This window comes from Dunckerocampus dactyliophorus, chromosome 18, assembly GCF_027744805.1.
Source record: "Dunckerocampus dactyliophorus isolate RoL2022-P2 chromosome 18, RoL_Ddac_1.1, whole genome shotgun sequence".
NCBI lineage: Eukaryota > Metazoa > Chordata > Actinopteri > Syngnathiformes > Syngnathidae > Dunckerocampus > Dunckerocampus dactyliophorus.
Window position 1 is genome coordinate 13,406,551 of NC_072836.1, and position 24,217 is coordinate 13,430,767.

Sequence of the window (24,217 nt, forward strand, 5' to 3'; positions counted from 1 at the left end):
AAGAAACATTTGTGCAAGTAATAAAGTTTTATTGTTATTGCAGTCAAGACATACATCACATACTCTATTACATAAAAGTATAAAATATCATATGAAAACAGAGAAATGTTAATAAAAATATGCACAAATGGAGGAAAACCATGTCAACAAACAATAGGTTCCAAAATCCTCATTATGTATCTGGTGAAAATGTGCAAATGTGCAAGCAATGACTGGTTTTGATTTGAGTTATGTCGACACCCGCTTATGTTGACATCAGTCAACCAGTCCGAAGGGCGTCAACTTAAATGGGTCCCTCTGTAAATTTGCTCTGTCCAGAGGCAGATGGACATCAGTGGTAAAACTGCATTGGCCAAAACTCATGCATTGGTAAGCTACGATGAGATTCATGAGCGTTACAAAGAAGTTGTTTTTGGCTCCTTGTGGCTCAGACTGTCCCACTGTTGTCCTGACGTGAGCAAAAAGAAATTGCAGGTAGTTGTAGAGATGGTATATTCTGCTTCCGGACTGCTGTTGAGGTGCCCTTGACATCCCTCCATCCCACCGTTAATATAAAAAATAACAATTTCAAAAATGAAAGGGTAACATTTAGAGGAATATTAAACATTTTTCGAACCTGTGGGGACTCTATGTATATTTTGAAATTGGTTGTCGTAGGTGAAATGGAAATTCCATGGTTGTAATTGTTACATTATTGCGGTATAATGATGATAAAAATGAATTCGGGATAACATTTGGGCTTTTCTTGACAAATGATTTAATTCTGGATATTGGGAGAAAAAGGACACAAAAACCTATTGAGTGGCCCTGATATGAACTCAATGATTTGCAGTGGAAGTCATTACTGATGTGCTGTTTGCAAAAATATGCACTCAATTTGTGCTACACATATAATACTGTAATTGACAAAGTACAGGAACTTTGGAAATCCAATAACACTCATCACCTTTTGTGTCCGCCGCCATCACAAGCGTTAATTAGTTTGGGAAGCGTTTTGTTTTGCTTCGCACCAGCTGCAAAGCGAGAAGCTAGGCTGTAGTTATTGGGCCAAATTACTCATGTGGTGTCCAATGATCACAATTGTTATCTCTGACATGGATGTTTTGTCAGTGCAAGGTTTTATTTCCCACTATTTTTCCTGAACTTAGCATTGTACAGTTATCTTTGTACTGTAATTTTGACTCCCTTAGGTTATCAAAACGTGTCATATAACCCATAAATGGTCGAAAGCCGTGGGACCTGTTTGGGTTCTGTTGGCATTTGAGTGCTGCATCAGTGCCTTATTGGTCTGCAGTCAGTCCAAGTACTTGTCAGCGCACACGATTTGGCAGTACATCAGCATGGAGAACACCAGAGCCAAGATCTGACAAGAGAGGAAAGAATATCATCTGCCAAGGAGTAAAAAGTAAGGATTTGTTTCCTGGCTGTGTCTCAATTACCACACTTACGTACTTACACTGAGTTTTTGGAACGCATTAGGTGTGTTCACACTGAGAAGTATGGCAAAATGCATGATGTTGCACTCATAACTGCTAAAATGGTGAGTGAGTCATGAAGGAGTTGTTCAAAACTTTCTCGAGACTCATGGGTACTCGTCTCCACTAACTTGTTCACTGATTCACCTCTGCCACCGCTAAAAGGAAACCAGCTAGCATGTCGTCAGCTCGGCTGCCGAACACTTGCGATTGCGCAGTGATGGGCAGTCAATCGCCCTCAATTGTCGCAATCTTGGCTATTTAGCAGAAAGGGAGGGACTAACTCGAGTGGTTGCAATTCATCATTAAAAAGGAGAGAAGAAGAAGAAGCGGGTAAATATTGTGCTTGTTATTTTTTGGTAAGTGCGCAAGGACAAATCGATTCAGGCCACCACGACATTGTTAAGATTTGCACACTCAGGAACTACAGTGCACTTATTGAAGTGTACTGAAGGAACTATTCTATTTGAGACACAGCCCAAGTCTTCATCTCATTGTTAAAAGTCTAAACCGTATTCAGCTAAATTTATGATAAAAGCATGAGAGCAGGCACGTCCAAAATTGCGGCCTGTGTGCAGCTTGTTTTTTACTCCCTTCGGCAGTAATTCATTATTATTAAGATATTAATCCATATTAAACTCATTTGCTTTGTTACTTATAAAGACAAAGCTCAGATGTGGATGTTTTGTTTGGATAGCTTAACTTATATTGACCGACACGGGATTGGTTTTAGCACAAAAATGCACATAAAGTGTTTTTTTCTGTATGCGGCTATCCTGCGTTCAAGGCTACGGAATGTGATCAGTAAGTAATCATTTCAATAGAAAGGGAAATTTTGTGTAAAAAAAAAAAATCACCACCATAAGTGTGCGACTCAGCTATCGTTTTAGGACTATTTTTAGAGAGAACCCGCCACAGAGATCAAATGAGCGGGTGACATGTTGGGTGAGTATGCTGGCCATGCAAGCACTGGGATGTTTTAGGATTCCAGGAATTGTGCACAGAGCCTAGCAACATGGGGCCGTGCATTATCATGCTGCAACATAGATTACATTAGTTTAGATTTGTTGGTCCCCTGGGGGAAATTTGTCTTCATTGACTGTACATTCCAGGGACAACATTACAAAGTCAACAAAGGACATACAATCAGCATGACAAGTAACAACAGCAACAGTAGAGCGACAGACAAATCAGCGGGGCCTGCTACTCAGGGCGGCTATGGCTGCAGGGATCAGGCTTTTCCCAAAACGGGCCCTCCTGAAATTAACATGAGGTGATGCTTGGGGAGGAATGACACAACAATGGGCCTCAGGCTCTCGTCACAGTATCTCTGTGCATTAAAAGTGCCATCAATACACTTGTGGATGGAGTAGCCCGTGGCGGCAGTGGGGTTATGCTATGGGCAGGCGCGCATGTTATGGATAACAAACACAGCATTTTACAGTAATGATGGCATTTTGAAGATAGACGGTTTGGGATGCTCTGGATTGGGGTATTCAATATTTGAGGTAAATGGTGGTCACACCAGATGATGACTAGTTTCCCAGAACCCCAGATGAGGAAATATTGTTCCAAAGTAAGCTTTGCAAAGTTTCCATGCAGATGAGGAAAAAAAATTTGGAGACAACATACCTGCACAACGCCGATACACACGCCAAACACCAGCACTGATGGAATGTTATCTAGCAACCACTGCCGGGCCTTCTGGTAACAAGGCTGTGGAACAAACACAGTAAAACACATACAAACATGGGATTAAGAGACATTCTAAAGCTGGGGCGAGCAAACTGCGGTCCGCGGGCCACATCAAGCATCTTAATCCGGCCCACCGGGCATTTCCAAACTCCTTGTTTTTAAACCTTTAACATGGAAACTGTAGCTGGCAACAGGACTTTCAGTGCTATTGTGGCACGCTTGAGTTGGCAAAATAGTCAGACGCAATCACACACAACACACACAACGCACAAAGTAACCTACCGACTGCACCATGTGGGCATACAAACAATATCTACGAGCAATACCCATGCCAAAAAAACACCCATATATTCTAGCCGCAAGGCATGCTGGGTAGCTTGTGGTATTCTGTCTCTCAACATTTTACCACATTTTTGCTAGATTGCAAAATATGTGGAGGAGGTCGTCAGAGAAGTAAACAAGGAAGAGTTAACATATTTTTGATATCCAATGTGTTATTGTTCATAGGTAATATTGTTGTTGCAGCTGGACTACCCAGGATGCCTTGCGGGCATTTGTAAATAACCATTTTGATGTCGAAATGTGTGCATTCATCAACTAAGTACACATTGCACACAGCATACTGTACATATTGAAGTGAACGCATACTCACACAGCACTCAACAACGCCTCTCACTCATGGTGCAACCAAATACAACAGAACAAGCGGAACACACGATGTAACTGCACCACACACACTATGCGAGTATCAAAATAAACGCTTACACACTAAGATACATGCAAAAAATACAGTCAAACCCGTCTATAGCAGGCACTAAAGGGAGACGGCAAAAGTGGCTGCTATAGGCAGGTGGCCGTTATAGACAGGTTGGCGGCCATTTTGAATGTTGACCAGTAGAGGACACTGTGAGACTGCGGATAAAAGTTGTAAAGAACTACTACTGTAGGTTAATAAACCACTGTTAATAAAGCGCTTAAAGTGCATCGGCGACGTGAGTCTCTCCTTCCCCACAACAAGGGGCATTACAGTATTGACCAGTGCACATTGTCTCACACCAGGAAATAAACGGTGTCACTGTCTGCAACAAGCTCCAAAGAAGACGGCTTTTTTTTATGCCGAACAACTGACAGTTTGTGTGGATCTTGTGAATGATTGTGACTGAGCTAGGACTCAGTAATTCAAGTCTACACGCGACGGCTTCATTGCTTAAAAAACGAAACTTTTTCGTGCATGAAGCTTCTGCTTGAGTTGGCATTTTGGCCGCTATATGCGGTCAGATATTGACCAAGGGAGACAAAATGGGTGGCCGCTGGCCGCGTCAGACAGGTGACTGCTATACACAGGGTCTATAAAACGTAAGTTTTCTGCGGGGTATTTTTCAGTGGCCGCTATAGGCAGGTGGCCGTTCTATACAGGTGGCCGCTAAGACAGGTTTGACTGTATGATGTTATAATAATTTATAACCCGCAAGGCATGCTGGGAAACCTCCTGTTGGCGAACTGTGCACATGGGCGGACGTGTTGAGTGAACACACACACATTTTGCAGTCTGATGGTAAAGCAAATAAAACAATGTGTGCGTTTGTTTGTTTGTTGGCTACATATACAACCGTTCTTTAGACTGACCAAAAAAAAAAACTTCTGCCAAGTATTAGAATGGAACAAAGACATCACAATGAATAAGTTCCCATTTTTAATTTTTAGAAACGTTCAATAAGAATATGAGGAAGTGCCGAGCTTTGACCTTCTACAAGGAGGAAGTCAGTAAACCATTCAAGAAGCAGTCATCCTTGGCACTGAATCCTCAAAATGATGTTATTCACCGCTTTACACCAGCGTATTTATTTTTTAGCCATTATTGCAATGCTGGGAGTCACTGTTGTTGCTTAACGTGCGGCAGCTGAAGGCGAAGAATAATCCAAATTACAAAAATCACATGTACCACTGTTAAAAAAAAGCCCACAATTTATACATGTTTATGTCTTTGTTCTTCACTTATAATGTTTTTTTTGTCAAGAGTTGAGATTTTGCACTTTCGTTGGCTGTCCTTGAATTCACCATAGTTGTGTGCTGTGATACAAAAGTTTGTTTGGCTATGGAAGCACCAGGCTTCTACTGTCAATACGGCCTCAAAACTTGCAGCGAGGTGAACACAAGTTAATATATGAGCAAATTGTTACTGGCATTACAACAGGCAAGCAGTGTGGATTATGTATAAACCCAAGTCTGTTAGCCTCTAGCATTAGCCTGACAACCAGGCTCAAGGCCACACTGTGACACTGATCCCATCTGTTCATCGATCATCTTACATTATCATTCATCAGTGGTAAATATCAAAACATTTTGTACTTTCCATGAGTGTAATAAGTGTGTGAGGCATATTTAGGGCTTAAACCTGGATTGTGCCGCGAGTGAACAATGGCACTTGAAGAGAGAAGGGGAGGGTTCTGGAGCTGAGTCCAATCTAATACTTACAGCAGTCAGCAGCCTCAGCAGGGAAGACCAGACTTCCCTCTCTGCTGCCACTTCGTCCAGCTCCTCCCAGTGGATCCCAAGGTGTTCCCAGGCCAGGTGAGAGACATAGTCTCTCCAATGTGGCCTGTGTCTTCCCTGAGGCCTCCTACTGACCGGACAACACCTTGAACACCTCCACAGGGAGGCGTCTGGGAGGAATCCTGACCAGATGCCCGAGCCACCTCATCTGGCTCCTCTCGGTATTTATACACTGGGATGACTGTTCTTCTCACCTTATCTCTAAGGGAGAGCCCAGCCACCCTACGGAGAAAACTCATTTCGGCTTTTACTTTGTTCATTTGCTGTCTTCGCCTTGCTGGTCTTTCTTAGGGCATTGCATTAAGCGCAACTAACTGGCTTCATGAAGTCATGCTCAAAGACTAAACTCGTCCTGAATGACCAAGTGTTTGTTTACTTTTCACAAGTGTGTTGAGGCACTATGAGTAGTAGGAGTGCCACAGAGCACTCAGCTCACAAAATTAGTAAATATTGGGTTCACAAGACGAGACAATATATTAACATTACTTACAATGACAACATATATGACTGGAAAAACAAACTTTTTTTAATTTAACTGCTTCACAAAACAATGCAGGTACATTTTGAAGTGTTTTGTATCTTTGCCTGCATGACCTACAAGCATGATGCTTTTAACTGTTTAACTGTTTAACCACAAATTGGAACAAAAACTATAAATTGGAAAAGTTAAAATAATGAGGGCGGTTGTAGCTGCTACCGCTAATCACTGATCTTGAAGTGTGGATTAGTTTTATGTTTACGTTGAAAGAACTACAGTTCCCATGATGCTTACAGGTACCAGGAAGTCGCGAGCTCGATGCTTGTATCACGTTTTGATGGAAGACTAATGCAGCGATCGTATTTTAAGATGACGAACTTTGATCAAACGTCTGCATGGAGAGTCACGCTGCGGCAGCTGTTCAACTCTAATGGAAAAAACACACGTCGTGAGCGAGTAACCCTGGGAACACAGAGGTAAATTGGATTGCAAGGTTTATAGCAATACGCCTATTTGTTTATAGTTTGTATAAAGTACTTAATATGTGGTTCCAATCCTGCCTCGCCCACCGCCACTTCCATATTACGTGTATTATCATTCAAGCAGCGATGCCATAGCACCACCGGTAGACTTCTGGCTGACCTGTTGCCGCGATATAGCTTTTCTCTAAACAGATCATATTATCACGTTTTAAACTCGTGACGCCACGAGTCTACAGTATAAGACGCTGGACAGCAGCAGACTTCCGTGGTTACACACTAAGCACAAACTTTATTCTTGTTTAATAAACTATTTCAACACACACACTGACAAGTCAAATAGCTGTCTTACAAATGCTAGAACCCTTGGAAGCTTTTGGTTGTCTTTATTTGTGACTTAATGACTTAAAAACGGCATTTGTATCCCCTATCAGATGTACTTATTCATTTCTAAGCAATAATGGTGCAACAAGTTCAACAGCAATATGTCAAACAGCCACTTCTCACAGAAGACACTGTTTAGATAGATGTTTATCTTCGATTCATCCAGGGAAAATAATGATTAGTTTATTGATGACAGTACCCCATTTGTACAAATTAGTAGTCAATTTGGTGGAAAAGTTTCACCTTTTCTTTGGCTTTTTTGAGAATCCAACACAGGCGGTTGACGAGGGAAAATGTGATGATAATCATAGAGTCAGAAACGCAGCAAGAATATAACACATGAAATTCAAAGGGTGATTCTTGATAGACAAACAGTCTGACAATCTGGAACCTTGTTTTTGTAATCCGAGGTCTCTGGACATTATTTAAAAAAGACATAACAGTACCTTACTAGCTTACTAGCTGTCCATTTCAGCCAAAAGTTTCAAAGAACTAATTAGGACCACTTTTTGGGACCCTTTTGTATATATGGTGTACCTACAGCAGTGGTACGATACCCAAAGTGTGGAACCAGACACGGCAGTCTATTGATTGGTTGACAGAGAGTCGTTCACTCTGGTGCAATAATGGGAACTTGACTCCTTCTAAGAACATACTGTGTACTCTACAAACATTTTGGCTATTAATAATTGTGGACTTATGCCTAAGAAAATATTGGCACATTCCTTCACTGACATAAGGCACGTTTTCAGTATGTACAGTACACCCTCGCTCTTTACCATTCTGGCAGCTGTACAACGATACTTAATAGATCCTGCCCAGCTCATTGGCAGGCTATTGTGCTCCCATGAACAGAAACATTCTGTTCCAGTTGCTGTTGCTCTTGTGCTGCAGCACACTCTGGCACATCTGGAGAACATTTACATCTGTGAGAGGATCAGGATTTGTTTTAACCCCCTCTTATGCACTCCCTTGCAGCTGAGTAAGCGTCAAACTGACCTCACTCCATCCGTCGGTACATTGGTCGATCCCAACAGAGCAGCAGGACGATGGCAGCGTTCCATTGAGCACATCATACCAGTCGGTTTTGTTAGTGACGCCGCAACATTTGAACTGGAGAAGGAAACATACAAATACATGACTGATGTATGCTGTACACAGAATGCATGTACTAGAGGTGGGCGTATCAATGTAAATATTGATGGTATTACATTGTTGATGTTATATTGTTTAGAAACTCTGGGAAGTTATTGGACACTGGAGGACTTTGGGGGCAAAAAGCCAAAGGAATTAAGAATGAGAGCCAATAGTAGTTTTTCCTTTTGTTTGCTTATTTAGCACTATTAACTTAAATTTCCTCAATTGTTTGTAATAAAAGGGAATAATTGTATTATTTTGTTCATATTATTACATTGTCTTATATTTATATATTATTGAATTGTTCACAATTTTTGTCTTTTTATTACGATTATGATCATGATCAACAAATTCAAGGCAAAATCACAAAGTCATTAAATGATATTGAAAAATGTCAAGCAAAAAGTATTAGTCTCGGTATTGGTATTGGTACCGGCAATACTGGCACTGTATGTCCCTGGCTGCAGGTTGATAGCAAAATACAGAGCATAGCCTATTCTTAGTATGGACTTAAAAAGGAGCAAAAGAAAATCGAAATCGTTATGCTGCTAGAATAAAGAAAAATATTGAAAATCGTAAATATGTATCAACCATATTCTCGTAATAGTTCATTTTATTACTGCAGTCGTCCGTTGCCACTTCCTGGTTAAAATTTTACCGATTCCCTCTATCGCGTTTTTTGAAAAATATGTGAATTAATAAATCATGCTGTTTTGGGGTCGAATAGGCCTATTATCAGTCACAAAATATGCATATTTTAGCAAATTTTACGTATTTTTTTGCTAAATTAATCATTTTCAAGAATAAAAATGGCTAAATGAACAAGAATACAAAGATAGGGCACTCAAAAGACACGTTCAAAGACTGCCACCTAGTGAGGTGGCAGTCATGTTGCTGTCATGTTTGGTGAGAGATAATAATTTCACAGCAGGCACAATAATCCCGAATAAAAACACAGCTACTGTTGCGGTCGCATGATGAGAGACATTTATAGCAACACACAAGAGCACAAGTTTTATTTACAGTACGTCTTAAAGGGCTTATCTACTCTTATCATGTCTATTCTATTGGGTAATAATATTGTCATAAGGTGACTACAGGGATATTATTTCATGTCTAGAGGGCTCTAATAACGTTAAAAATCATATTTAGAAGGTCGTAAAGAGGGTTTCTATGCTCTAACTATGAAAATATGTACACTAAGTCCCCAGCTAACGAACACAATTGGTTCCAGACCACCGTTCTTAAGTCGAATCGTTCTTAAGTCGAAACAAAATTAATATTACCAATGATATAGGTACTACATGTACTGTACATATACATGTACAGTATGTGTATGTATGTAAATATGAGTTTGGATGCAGTAGTAATATTAAACGAGGGTAATTAATGAAAAAAACAATAATAAAAATGATATAATAATACGTAATGATAAATGTTATTTACCTTTGAAGAGGAGTGGTCGAGCATACGTCATTGTGGTGGAGTTGGAGGAGGAGATATTGAAAAAAAGGACAAATGGTCGTCGTTAGACTCTTCTAAAAGAGGTAGTGTTCTGTGGGTGGTGTAGAATTAAGCAGGCCTATTAACTCTTCATAAACTTTAATCACACGCTCTGTCCAGCTAAAACCTAGCTTTCCTAGCTTTACCGGAAGCTTTCTCTGCCCAGCTTCTATTGGTCTCATTAGCTCTAAGGCTGCCTCTTGGTCCCATTAGCAGTGTCACAGTGCCCTCTACTGGTCAAGCATGTACAGTAGCAGTATACATACTGATTCCTAAGCACTACAAGGCAAAATAAAATAAAATATAGATCAGTCGGCTTGTGTTCGTATCGATGAGTGTTCGCTAGTCGGGTGCTCGTAAGTTGGGGACCTAGTGTAATTTATAAAGAAAGAAACCTTCTTCGCGGAAACTCATTTGTAACGGTTGGGGCTGGAATCAATTAACCGGGATTGCTGTGTACAAGGTATTGCTGTCTAACAAGGTATTGCTGTGTACAAGGTATTGCTGTCTAACAAGGTATTGCTGTGTACAAGGTATTGCTGTCTAACAAGGTATTGCTGTATACTGTGTGTGACACATCAGGTGTTGGAATTCTTACCATTTTTTGGACATTATCCCAGGATTTTTTCAGCCCAGTTTCTGATTCATAACTCTTCATCCCCTCCTTTAATTCATTTTGAGCTTTGGAATCCAGCTGTGAATAGAAAGAAAATGGAAATCCTATATGAAGGAACCATATAAAAGTGAGTGGTTAAGAAAACATGATGTAGGAATGACTATTTTACTGTAAGTATTTGGTCAGCTTTCCCAATTGGTGCCTTTTGAGGAAATTTTTATCATCTTCCACTGAATTACTCGTAGGATGCAATTCATCTAAAAAATTGTTACCTCCGCCAAGGACAGCGCAAAGTGCAAGCGCAGCGCGGAGGTTCTGTTTTTGCCGGCGTTGAACTGTTTGTTTGTGTTCAAAGAAACTTGAAACATTCTGAATGGATTTGGATTCAATTTTCAGGGATTGAAATGGGATATGGGAGAACTGATTTAATTTTGGGGGTGATATGGATGACCGTCTGGATACAGGATTTTTTAAAAAGAATGCTTTAACATTGCGAGATAGGACCATATGTGCATAGAACTCCACAAAAAATGTCCAGAGCACTTTGGAAAAAAGTACAGGACAAGTTTCCAACAGGTTCTACAAAATATCAAAGACTGATCCAGATAATGGAATAATTCCAGATACTATGATCCAGTATATGAAAAAATTGGGGACCTTTGTAATTTTCATCACAGGAAGACAACAGATGAAGCAATAAACATGCAACAAACACCATTCTGTATAGCCAAGACACTGTGGAATCTGGAGTGTGCCAACGGATTTGGTGTCTCTTCAAAAGCTACTAAGCTAGATCCAGAAGAAAACCGCCATTACGGAAAATGCGATTTTTGTGAATAACTACTGAACTAATCTCATTATTAATCCAATTGCTAATGGTATGTTTTCATGGTCAAGGAATCTAAATATGTACACAAAATAAATTACTACTACTAATAATAACTAATAAATGACTAATATTTAGGTGAAAATCACAATATGGGGGGAACTATGGCGCTTGGCGGAGGTCTGCGCTCTCCGAGTGCTTCTAGTTTTCTCTTCAGTTTAGTCATTTATAGGAAGTGATAAGCAAAAATAAATATGTACTATAAACTGGTACAATACTATTTTATTATTTGCACCAGTTGCTGATTTTCATTCTTGCTGTTAATTGTTAGCTCTATAAAAACACTGTAGACGGAATGCGCTGTAAATTGTAACATATGTCCGCAATACATTGTGTAAGACAGTGCAGAATATACTGTAAATAATGGAGGCAATAATCACCATTGAATGATTCAATATAATCAGATGCTTATTTCAAACAAAAGAATGCAACCACAACAAACGGAAACTCTGCCAATAAATTTTTTTCAAATAAGTAGCTAAACAAAATACTCGTACAATCATGTGGAAACCGATTGACATGCAATCATTAAGTAAAGTAAAGTAAAGTCGCCTAATCTTGTATTTGAATGTGTAATTTTGCACATTTTTTTAATCATATTTTGTTGCATTTAGAATCCTGATTTAATTGTCAATCACGTGGAACCCGGCACATTCGCAATTCAGTTCACGGCCCTGCAAATTTGCTGATTTTTGGTCCAAAATTAATACATTTTTCTCCTTAAATACATCACATTCATCCTAAATCAGTAATAATTTATAAATATGTGATAATCGAGGTCAAATGTACAGCATAACTTGAAAGCAGTTAGCTAACAGCACTGTCCGCCAACACAGAAGAAGCAGGTCATCAACACAGACCTCATCCAGCAAGTCGGCGCGACTGCGTCACATAGACTGTGCGGGTAACAAATAACGCTTTCACACTAACATGCATGCAAAACTACTTCCCACATCTACAACCCGCAATGCATGCTGGGTAACCTTGCAGTAGCTACTCATTACTACCTGCTACCTTAAATTCACACTGCACTGTGTTTCATTAAATATAAGATAGGAGGTAGAAGGGGCAATGGTGGGTCCTGCAGCCAAACCAGTTGAGAACCACTGATTTAGAGTATGAAAAAGGGAATTTTAAGGCTTTTCATGGGTGCATCCATTTAGTTTTTCGCCCTTCACAGGGGTTAAGGTCCAAGAACCTCGGTGAATGGTGAAAATGTGCTGTATATAGAAGGTGAGCTTACCTGATCACGAAAGATGTGTATGACCAGAACAAGGGCAACTTCGGTCAAGACAAGGAGCAACAGGATCACAAAGAACTGCAAAGACAGCGAGGTGGAGTTTGACCTTATTTTTACCATTTATCGTATATCTCCCACTAAGAATTGAGGGCGAAAAGTGCTTATTTGCTCCTGTGATGTGGTCCTACCATGCACAAAAGGCAGCGCTGCTCCTTTAGGGCTCCGAGACAGCCCAGGAAACCCGTTACCATGGTAATCCCGCCAGCCACCAGCAGCAGATTGGCTGCCGAGAGGGATGGGAAGGAAAGAGGAAGAGAGGAAAACTCTGCCTGTGTGAAGGACAGCCAAACTCCAACGCCAAACAATCCACACCCTCCTAACTGTTCAGGAGACGTAACATGAAAAGACAAGTTACAAAAGTTGCATTTTACTGCATAAATGTATATTTTATTGAAATGTAACTGTGTAATTGACAGCAATTTGGGATTCACTTGTGCAAATACTCACCCAGAAGATGAGGTTAAACACAAACATCACATATTTGACGCAGCACAAACATTTGCACGATACCGACATCCTGCAAAGAAAGACAAAAGAAGAAAATATATATGCATGTCAACGTCAATTGTACTATTTAGCTTGAAGTTCCTATTGACAACATGTTCAGTAGGATGCTGTGTTATATAGAGCAACCTTGTTGGACTCAAAAACGGGAAAAATACAGAATAATAGTCTGTCTGGGCAACGAAAGTTAGCACACGCACACAACTATGTTGCAGTGCGTTCAAGACGGTCGAACAAAGTGCGGGGCGGGTCGACGCTCGGCGAAACACAATGAAACAAAACAAAAAACATGAAAAAAGTGTGGGATTTCTAACTGTATATTGTTTTTTAACAAAATAATGGCCCATATTTCCCAAATGTATATGCATTTACATTCAATTCCCTAGCAACTTGGACACTGGATTTATTCTGTTTTCAGTTAAGCAGGACAGATTTCTGTTTAATAAAGATATTTGTATTATTTTATTTTGTTGACTTTGTTATTTTGAACTGAAAAATAAATGACTGAAGAGTTTATTTCCCATGTATTCGCATTACTTCAAAACATGCATCACATTAAATTCAGATTGTATCAGGTCAAATTTAAAATAAAAAAATGTACTGTTGATCCATGTGATGTGTATCGGTATCGGCCAATCTCACTCACGGGTGATGGGTATTGGAATCGGCAGCATAAAGCCGTGATTGGAGCATCCCAACCACACACCTTATTAAAATGTCAAAGTGCTAACAACACACTCATGGTGCTTAACTCATGGGTGCCCCTCCGGGGGTTGTCCATGGCCATGGGAAATGCCTTCGGTGGTATAATTAGGCCTATTGAGGAGGGAAGGGACCTTCCTTCCTGTCAGCAGTTTGACTTCCTTTGTGACGTCATTCATCAGAGCGAAGACCGTACTGGCAAACAGGCTCACACAAGTACACACATGCTATGTCCAGCAAATGTGTATATTGTGATTGTGCCGGACAATGTGCGGCAACAAACCAACTTATGACTAGCAGGAAATGCCATACAAGGTACACATCACATGCAAACATGACCAAAACATTTGGCGCCATAGAGCAAAAGTCCACCCTTAGAGGTGTTGTTGTATCACTGATACCATGTTTGCAATATATGAAAAAGGTCACTAAGTGGAGCACATACTCTACCTCTTTCACTAAACTATTTAGTGAACTATTTATATACAGTATCTCTGTTGATCTCTCTGTTGATCTGGTTTTCGGTCTAATATTACTACAAATGGTTTGACAAACAAAGAAAACAGAATATGATACAAAAATGCCTTAAGCTACATACCTACACTCTAGAACTGCATTTGATCATTGGATGTAAGGAGTGGATTGATCGATCCAAATATTGATCGATACCAATGGTAGTATCAGTATGGGATTGATAGAATTTATGTTTTTCATTTTTAATTCATAAATATCTATATGTTTTTTGTTAATTTGTTCATATTGTGATATTGTTTGCAAACTCAGAGAATTTGTGTGTTTTATTCTGATTATAGTGGCTCACATTTGTCAAATATTATTTGGTCAAACATTTATTTTGATTTTTGTTTATTTCGATAATAACTCATAATTAACATGTGCCACTGTTAAAAAGTGTTGACGTTTATGTTTTTATGCTTCACTGATCATGTTATTTCTTCAAGCACTGTCTTCCACAGTCATCAATCGTCTTATATTATCATTCATTAGCGGTGAGTACCTATACTGTACATTTTATACGAATAATACTTTATAAAAGCATTTAAGAAGTGTGTGAGGCATATTTAGGGCTTCAACCTGGATTGTGTAGTGAGTGAACAATGTATTGAAGAGGGGTTCTGGAGCTGAAGCTAATGTAATAATTACAGCAGCCACTTTTATTGCAAATGTTCATCCAAAAACGGAGGACAACGGGTTTGGAGCCTGGGAGCAAGCTGTGTGTCGAAAATATTTTTAAGAATTTTTATGGGTGTATCAATTACTCAGGTTTTTTTTGCCATTTGCTAATGGTCCCGGGAGGTAACCCCCGTGAAAAGCGGGCATCTACTGTATGATCACGATCAGCAAATTAAAGACAAAACAGCAGAATCACTGTCAAGTAAAAGCCATCCTGGCCCTGTTTTTACTGTTGAATCTGTTTGGATTCTTTGTTACACCCTGTATATTTTGAATGTAGCCGCACAATTCTTTTCTGCTTGGATGCAGGCATTGGTTTGTGGGATTACAAATGAATGAAACGTTGAACGTCAATTGTAGTGTATTTACAAACAAAAATAGCATCTAATCTTGAACACTGCAGCCTAAAATGTTAGTATCTATTCATGATACGCTCATTTAAAAGAACTATCCAGCAGATTTACAGTAGCAGTTAACAGCAGCAGACTTTACCTGAAGCAATGTTTCAGTTCCGTCTATTTGTTCTGTTGTTTGGCTCCACTTCGCATTCCCGGACTTGCTTATCCCTGGCTTTTTTCCTTTTCCGTTGCAGATCCTCTTTTGCTGCTCTTCTCTGTGCTGTTCTCTGGTCACCTCTTTTCGCCCAATTAGTTTGTCTTCTTTCCTGATTTGGAACCTTTTGACTTCATGTATTTTTCCATCTGGGACGACTTACCCGCTTCTCTTTTCAACCCTTTCCAGATGTGAGTTTTTTCCATCCCCCTCTGTGCTCCTCCTCCCCCCATTATTTCAACGTACGCTCCCTCCCCACTCCACTATAGGCCACCGCCTCCGAATTCCGCATGTCCCACTTACGCCAACTATTTCTCTTCGTACTTAATATTTGAGAAATCATATCTGTACAGCATATGCACCTTTTCACACAGCCTTGAATAAGTTGACTAAGCAAGCCTTATAAGTTTACTGTACTGAGTAAAAATAGCAATTCTCGGTTGATATGAAGTCCTTTATTTACATACGAAATGAAAAGGACTCAGTTGAGAATCAATCAGTACAGACAGAACAAAAAAAAGTATCACAACTCAAATGTAATACATTAAATATCCTATCCTATCATGTTATATGCTGTAAAGTCTTCTTTCCAACAAATCAATAATCTAACAGTGTGATTTGTACACATACAGTGGAACCTGTTTATGTCGACAACCCGTCTATGTGACCAACTCATTAAATCCTGGTCCATCGTGTTCTCCTTATTATTAAAAAGTGCAGACTTACAGTACAGTGGCCTCTATTGGATCAATTTCTTTATTTTTGCTGTAGACTGAAAACATTTCGGTAGAATCCTTTTTTTTTTTTACCCACCCATTTTTCATTTGAGCCAAAGTACTGGAACATGTGACTGATAGGTGTGTTTTGTTGCACAGGTGTATCACATTATATTACTTAATCAATCAATAAATAACACTGAATGTCTATGCTCAGTTTGGGTTTGGGGAGGATATGTTTTGCCTGTGTAGATTGCATTTAGAGGTGAAAACAACATGCAAATCAGAGAGTCTATGGGTAAAAAGGAAGCAACTCCATTTGAAAGCCTTTCTTAAGTTTAGAATAAATAAACTGGATGCTAACTTGTTAGCTTGGTAGCATGCTAATGCTCAAAGCAGCGGCTTACTCTTGTGTCCCTGCAGTGATCCTGTAGCCAGAGCATGTGTTGCAATGTAAGTGTAAGAAAAGAATGATAGGAGTGTAAAGGTGAATATAGGGGTGTTATTTCATGTATACAGGGCTCTAATAATGACCCAAACTGTACTTAGAAAGTCATAGCCAGGTTTTTTATGCCCTAATTACAAAAATTATCCATTTATTAATATTGACTCCTACTTGGCGGAAATTCACTTATCGCAGTCGGGTCTGGACTCCATTAACCTGAATAAACAAGGGATAATTGTACTTGATTTTTGTATATATATTGGATGACTGCTATGAATAAAAGAGGTCAACTGGGAAATAGAAGGGAATTTTATACAGTTGCTGATTGTGTTAATGGCCAATATTAACTTTGGTATGAAAATAAATGAAATCTATGCACATCGTTCCAGAACCTGTCCTGTGTACACCCTCAGGTTTTTTTTCCCAGCTGTTTATTTTCTAATCAGTTCAGACCAAACTAAACAATAACTGCATGTATGTAAAACCCACTTCATTCAATCATTTCCATTTTGACAAGACGTGTCAGTCTGTCTCTCTTCCACAAAGGAATACTCCGCTTTGTGATGCATGACCAGCTTGTTGTTGACAAAGTAAAAACTGTCTGAGCGTGTCTCAAAGGGATTGGCAATCATCTCCTCAACTGTAAAGAATAGAAAGAAGGGACAACCAGTTACATTTTGAATGAAATGTTTCCGGGTATAAAACAGTTAAGAGCCAAGTAACCAAGAACCAAAAATGCAGTCCTTTTAGTAAAGACTTTGCCCACGTTGGGTAAATACTGTGTTTGTAATCAAAGCAGGTGGTGAAAGATTTGGTGACGTACAAGGTACCTGTACCTGTTTGTGGTTCCAGGTCAGGTAAGCAGTAGATGTGCTCACAGGTGTTCCTACTGTGTGGGATGCAGAAGCCAATCTCAAAGTCGAAGGTTTTGAGCAGGACATTTCTGAAAAAATGCCTCTCAATAAGGCGAAAGCGGTTCAGTGCCCTGTTGCCCACGGTGAATTCCAACCTAAGAGACAGGCGGTTGATCAGCCGTGGACCTTTTTCCCAAAAACACACAGATTACAGATTCGGGTTGAAATAAACTTGTGAATGGGTCAGGGTACGATGCGCAAATAGTCAGACAAGACAAAGAATAACCAAATAACAAAGAATAACCAAAAGCTATCGGGTATAACGCTATAACAATACACTCCTGATAAAAATTTTAAGATCAGTTGAAAAATAAAGGTTGATTAATGTTGATCGAAGTAGAGCTTCAAAATGCAAAAAGACAAAATGTGAGTTGTTTGAGTAAAGCAATTTATTTATTAACAACCATTACATTGAAATAAGCTGTTAATCAGCTGATCAAAACTTTAAAACCACAGACGTTAAAAGCCAAAATCTTGGCAAAAATTCACTGGATTCACTGTCGTTTTCTGTCAGGTATTCACACTGCAGTGGAACTTCAGGTTGTGCAGGGGCGTCAAACGGCAACTGGTTATGTGGAGATGTTGTTCTTGACTGAAGGCCCTCATCTTTAATGACTGGCTTTTTCAACAGGACAACACTGCAGTTCACAATACCCGCCGGACGAAGGACTTCTTTAACCTCACTCTTTTGGACCATCCATGTTCTCCTGATCTAAATCCAATTCAGACCATTTGGGGATGGCGAGGGAAGTTTATGGATTACTGTCTGGACGTCAGTTCCAGATAACGCCCTCTCCCCTCTCGCCATTTTCACCACCTGGAGCAACATTCCCACTAGCCCCCTGGAAACACTGGCATCAAGGCTGCTCAAACCAATTTTTGAGGTGATTAACAAGAATGGCGCAGCTACCCATTACTGAGTCCTTATTTGAACATTTTATTTCCACAGCCTATTTCACTTTAATGGTTGTTTGCCAAAAAGATTTAGTCTCACTCCCATTTCTTGTTTTTGCATTTTGAAGCTCTACTTGAACCTCGGAATCTCCAACAGTGCAAAAATGTAAATTATTGGGCTTAAAATTTGATTAGGAGTGTACTAGAGGACTACAAAATTTAGGAGTATAAAGTGTTCCCTCGTTTATCGCGGGTGATAGGTTCCAATATAGCCCGCAAGTGAAATCGGCGAAGTAGCCAACTTAATTTTTTGGCAATTATTATATTGCCAAAAAATTATTATATGTATATGTTTTAAGGCTGTAAAACCCCTCGCCTACACTTTATACACTTTTCTCAGACAGGCATTAACATTTTCTCACATTTCTCTCGTTTAAACACTCTCAGAGTTCAAACCTAAGAGGTTGGACACAAGAAATTATTTAGTGTTTCACTCCTCTGACCGTGCCTCTTTGTCGTCCTGGCGCCATTCCACTGCACTGTAGCGTTTTTGTATCCTTGCTTGTCCTGTGGTCATATTTTCCCATATATGTCTTTGTATTTTACCCTACAGCCGCAATGTCTTCTTCCTCCTCCCTCTTTTGGGTGCGACCGGAGGTGCCTATGACGATGCGGAACGTTTTGTCGACATTTGGCGTGTTGCGGGGGATAAAACTTGCAAACGTACAGCGCTTCACAGTCACACTGCTAGTGACGAAGTAACATTCATGTAAATTTGGCAAGCCGAACGCATTCTGTGCTGCACAGGAAGGCACGGAGGAGATTAATTGACAGTGGTCTACAGTCCCTTAGCCCGTCAGGATGCAGAATACAATGCGTGGGTTCTCCCTTAGCCAATCAGGACACAGAACACGTCCATACAGTGTAAAAAAAGTCTGCGAAAGGTGAACCACGATGTAGCGAGGGAAAACTGTATCTGTGGGATTTTTTTTGTCCTTTCATTGAGCAGAATGCCAGTGTGAAGTCAGAGGTCTCTGACAAAGACCCTGACTCACAATATCTTGTCTCCTTCATTCATCTCACTGGTATTTGATGGGGGTGGGTATTTGAGGTGCTATTTTATCAATCTGAACGGTCATACAACTGTCAAAAGAAGTGTGAGTTGGCCACCCCATGTAATTTATGTAACTCATATGGAAAACATGACTTTTTCGTTGTTTTAACCCGTCCTGTTCAGCAGCTTAATCATGCAGTGCGTGTTGACTGTATGTTTATTTGGCCATAACTGATCGGCTGTCTTATATCCAAGTTCGTATTCGGGTGAGTGAACTGCAAAGAGTGGACTGTTCTTTACTTACGTAGCTCCAATCTCTTTAAGGGTGAGAAATGCAGGTGAGAAGCGATACTGGATAAATCGGTTGATATCAGGTTTGATGATGTCTTGGATTTCTGAAGACAGAAGGAGAAGTAAGAGATACCGCACCAGGGGTGTCCAAACTTTTCCCCCCCAAGGTCGCAGACACTAACATCGAAAAAAACGGCGGCCACTCTGATTTCGTACACTATGCTAAAACCAATCCAGAGTAGTTTGAGATAAGCAAAGTTGTTTGAAGAAAACATTGCAGTCTTAGCTTTACGTTGTAGTTGACAAAGCAAATATTTATTCGTGTAATATCTAATAATTAGGGCTGTCAAATGATTCCATTTTTAAAAATCAGATTAATCACAGTTTTTAAATTAATTAATCATGATTCATTACCATTAGCAACTATCTCCGAAATATGCCCATTTTTACTGTATTTAATGAACAGAAAGATAAATGACAGGACATGATTATATATATTTGTATGTATGATCAGCTCCAAATAACTGAATATGTCAATCAAGCTAAAAGATACCACACAAGTCTAAAAATCTATTTGTCTAACACCAGTCTCTTTAATAGTAGCAGAACATTTGAGTCACACTTTGAACCGTGTTATGAGCAATGAGGGGTTGCGTTCAAAGACATCGTAAGTTAAGGTAAATTTGACTTGTTTTCAGTGTATTTTCCAGCATACTTAAATGTAGCAAATTATGAGCAATAAGAATATCCACTTCATGTTTTTCTTTATCTTCCTGTTTATTTACACACACACACGCGCACTATAAAGCCTTTTTTGTGATGTTCGGAGTGTCCCTGTTGTTGAATTGTACTGCTGTTGATGTGTTCAGGGCAGAATGAAGTTAAAAAGGGCATCAGACTGCGTGAGCGTGAAGGGACGCTCCACTGTGCCTCCGTCTACCGTCGTAACAGAGAGGCGTGCTTGCTCTGGTACATATGCGTTAATTACAGTAAGAAATTTAACGTAATTAATTAAATAAATTAGTTACGGTCGTTAACGCCTTATTTTTGACAGCCCTACTAATAATATATATAAATAATGAATACTTTTTATTCCCCAAGGCGACACTTTGGACACCCCTATTACTCAATGAGCAGGAAGTGATCTTGAAAATTAGAATAAAATGAAAGAACAGGATTCACATTGTGAAAACATAAACTAGCACGGGAAAGTGCAATCTGTTTCTATAGAAACAATATACAGTAATATCAGTTATAATATACATATACATTTGGTATAGCCTACTAAAGTAAAATTACCTGCGCCACTTCCCTTTAGAGTTAAAAGGCAAATGTTTTTCTTGAAGTTAGAAAGTCTCTAGATTTAGTCACACTTTTTTGTCTGCGGAAAACAGCTTAGGGCCGCACGGCGGTCTAGTGGTTAGCATGTTGGCCAACACAGGAACAGCCTGGAGATCGGGAAGACCGGGGTTCGGTTCTCCCTTGGGCATTTCTGTGTGGAGTTTGCGTGTTCTCCCCGTGTGCGCGTGGGTTTTTTCCAGGTACTCCGGCTTCCTCCCACATTCCAAAAACATGCATGTTAGGTTAATTGGTGACTCTAAATTGTCCATAGGTATGAATGTGAGTGTGAATGGTTGTTTGTCTATATGTGCCCTGCGATTGGCTGGCGACCAGTCCAGGGTGTACCCCGCCTGTCGCCTGAAGTCAGCTGGGATAGGCTCCAGCATGCCCCCGCGACCCTAATGAGGATGAAGCGGTATAGGAAATGGATTGATGGAAAACAGCTTATTCACCATAGGTCGGTAATAATATATAAATACCTGATCATGCAGGTAAAATATACTGCGTTCATGTTAAAAAAGCCCCCCATTTTTACACATTTCTCTCTTTGTGCTTCACTGATAATGTTTTTTGTCAAGCATTGCGATTTCGCACTTTGTTCGGCGGTCCTTGAAGGCACCGTAGCTGCTGTAATACGGAAACAATAGCTTTAACAGTCAGTCCGGCCTGGAAGCAGTCATTAGTGGTGAGTACCTGTACATTTTATACTTTAAATGTGTTTAATAAGTGGGTGAGGCATATTTAGGGCTTCAACCTGGATCGTGTCACGAGTGAACAATGGACAATGCAAATGTTGATTCGAAATATGAGGAGAACGTCAACATCAAGGTAGCAGGAGGGAGGAATGAGGCGGGTGTTAAAAATAGACATTTTTATGGGCACATTAATTACTTGCTTTTTTTTGCCATTCACTTCCCAGGACATAACCCCCAAGAAAAGCAGGGCTCTATTGTGGTCATCAATTAATATCAATGTTATCAGCCGTATTACAGGAGATCTAGATTTGGTTTCCATTTGCATTCTTCTGAAAGGATCGCTCATTTCTAAATGTGCGTGCGAGCATGGATAAACTTGTGGTGATGCACACCAGTACTCAGTAACGTCATCAAACATTCCCTTTATGCATTACCACATAGCATCAGCATTTGGGACCATATATGAGGTGAAAGAAAAACAGGAAAAATACAGCGTAGTAGTCAATCTGTGCAGTGTGGGAGAAAGCTAGCACACGCACACAGCTGTGGTGCCTTCAAGGACTGTCGAGCAAACTGGCTTGCTGACTACTCGAGTCAGCTTTGTCAGTTGATAGTCTATGACACGTTTCTGGTGGTCCACAAGCAGTTGACACAACAACATAAAAATGCAAAAATTGTGGCATTTCTAATTGTGTATTATTTTTTGAATAAAACAATGGCCTATATTTAAAAAATTATATACATTTACATTAAATTTGTAGTTGTTCACAATTATGTGTATTTTTTTTTTTAATTGAACCTGAAAGTTTGTCACGGACCAGTACCAGGCCATGGCTCGGTGGTTGGGGACCACTGGACTAAAGTGTTTGGATCTACCTGTTGGACATTGCTTTTTGATGTCAAGGATGACGGCTCCACTGGCCAGGTCTCTAATCTTGAAACGAGAGAAGTTTATGTTGTAGATGTTGTCCTCTGGTAAACACAGGTAATCTGCCAAGATCCAGTTACGGACTTTCTGTGAATCTCAAAAACGATAGCAATTGATGCTTTTTTTTGCTATAAAATGCTGACTCACCTGCGGTATACCTATTGAGCCTTAACACCTGCTGTGGGGTCACTGGTTCACCAGGTTTCCATGGAGCTATGGCCTCTTCCTCTGTTCCCCCCTGTGGTGTTTCCTGGGAAATAAACCTGTTCCAGTCCACATCGCTTTCACTTTCACCGTTCTCTGTCGGGCACTCCTCATTGCCATTTGCTGATATTATTTCATCCTGCCTTTCCATTTGAGGCGAGAACGTCTCTCGGTGTCACTCTAGTGACTCGTCTGTGTGCAAAGGATATAATGTCCAGATCAGTGCTCATTCGTTCCGCTGCAATCTAAACTGATTATGTCACTCTGGATTTGCCTGCCAGTGTCAATCCCTTTTTAAAGCTGGCCACTATCTATAGTACCGTATGTGTGCCACAGCTTCACACTCAAAACCGAGGTGCACATTTTAGACAGGCTGTGGTGTTATTGCGTCCCACAGGTTTATAGCCTCTTTTAGCCACAGGGATTATGTTTATTACAAAACTTGAGCTCTTACCTTTTTTCATTTTCAACAATATAGTACAGTATGACTTTTTTGTTTTGTTTTCACCCGTTAGTTGGTTTGTGTGAGCAGGATTTGAGTATGTATTTATTCTTGAAATAATTGAATTAATTGAATTAAACACAGTAAGGAACATAAAAATCGCTGAGGGAACTCCAGCTTACTCTTCGCCGTGAATAAGTGGTAGAAAATGAACAACGAGCTTTTTTTTTTCAGGTTTCCTGGCTAAATGTGCACATTTGTCGGCAACAGCAATATAACTACAGTTTGGGTACACAGCATTAAAACCTGCACACAGTGACTTCCTGTTCAGCGCAAAGTAAGCTTAAAAAAATAGCTTTGCAGTATTAACCTATTAGCCTGGATTCTACCACAGCAACTGACAAAATGCACCCATTTCTTATTTTAATTTTTTAGATTTTTAGCTACCGGAAGAAGGATTTGCGCCTGGACAAAAGCTTTATTGTCATTGTTGTCAAGACATGCAACAAAATTCCCGCAGCAGCTCTGTTAGATAAGAGTATAAACTATCATTCAAAAACAGAAGAATCTAATAAAAATTATGCACAAATGCAGGAAAATGATATCAACAAGCTGGCGTAGGTTCAAAAATTCTTTATCGCCTTACGTCTCTGGCCAAAGTAAATGCACAAGCGATGGCTAGTTTAAGTTAAAATTTTAGTTATGTCGACAACCGCTTATGTCGATGTCAGCCAGCCGGGGCGTCAACATAAATGAGTTCCAGTGTGACTCTTGCATATTGTTGATACATTATACAGTCATCCTTCGTCACGTCGCGATTTTTCAAAAATATATTAAG

General features: G+C 39.9%; 2 protein-coding genes across 3 annotated transcripts; both read right to left on the bottom strand.

Annotated features, from left to right (window-relative positions):
• tspan4b (tetraspanin 4b) lies at positions 1-15,665 on the bottom strand. 2 transcript variants are annotated; one of them, XM_054760573.1, is made up of 8 exons: positions 15,396-15,665; positions 12,954-13,023; positions 12,635-12,826; positions 12,450-12,524; positions 10,303-10,398; positions 8,064-8,177; positions 3,108-3,191; positions 1-1,363 (listed from the first exon to the last, which is right to left on the bottom strand). In XM_054760573.1, exons 2-8 carry the CDS (start codon positions 13,020-13,022, stop codon positions 1,295-1,297), a joined length of 699 nt encoding a protein of 232 aa, XP_054616548.1. In that variant the 5' UTR covers position 13,023; positions 15,396-15,665; the 3' UTR covers positions 1-1,294. The 2 variants fall into 2 exon arrangements, with proteins under 2 accessions (XP_054616548.1, XP_054616549.1); XM_054760574.1 differs by lacking the exons at positions 1-1,363; positions 3,108-3,191 and adding an exon at positions 3,203-7,973.
• A 124-nt stretch (positions 15,666-15,789) lies between these two features.
• On the bottom strand, positions 15,790-23,201 carry unc119.2 (unc-119 lipid binding chaperone B homolog 2). Its single transcript, XM_054760705.1, has 5 exons — positions 22,881-23,201; positions 22,682-22,795; positions 19,783-19,873; positions 17,453-17,625; positions 15,790-17,256 (listed from the first exon to the last, which is right to left on the bottom strand). Exons 1-5 carry the CDS (start codon positions 23,086-23,088, stop codon positions 17,111-17,113), a joined length of 732 nt encoding a protein of 243 aa, XP_054616680.1. The 5' UTR covers positions 23,089-23,201; the 3' UTR covers positions 15,790-17,110.
• Between the last annotated feature and the right edge of the window lie 1,016 nt (positions 23,202-24,217).

Coding starts and splice junctions, on each gene's coding strand:
- tspan4b (XM_054760573.1), bottom strand. CDS start 13,022: ATGTCGGTATCGTGCAAATGTTTGTGCTGCGTCAAATATGTGATGTTT. Junction 12,827..12,953: donor TGTTTAACCTCATCTTCTGG/GTGAGTATTTGC, acceptor TCTCCTGAACAG/TTAGGAGGGTGTGGATTGTT. Junction 1,364..3,107: donor TGTGTATCGGCGTTGTGCAG/GTATGTTGTCTC, acceptor CTCTCTTGTCAG/ATCTTGGCTCTGGTGTTCTC.
- unc119.2 (XM_054760705.1), bottom strand. CDS start 23,088: ATGGAAAGGCAGGATGAAATAATATCAGCAAATGGCAATGAGGAGTGC. Junction 17,626..19,782: donor CTTAAAGAGATTGGAGCTAC/GTAAGTAAAGAA, acceptor CCTGTCTCTTAG/GTTGGAATTCACCGTGGGCA. Junction 17,257..17,452: donor TGACCTGGAACCACAAACAG/GTACAGGTACCT, acceptor TATTCTTTACAG/TTGAGGAGATGATTGCCAAT.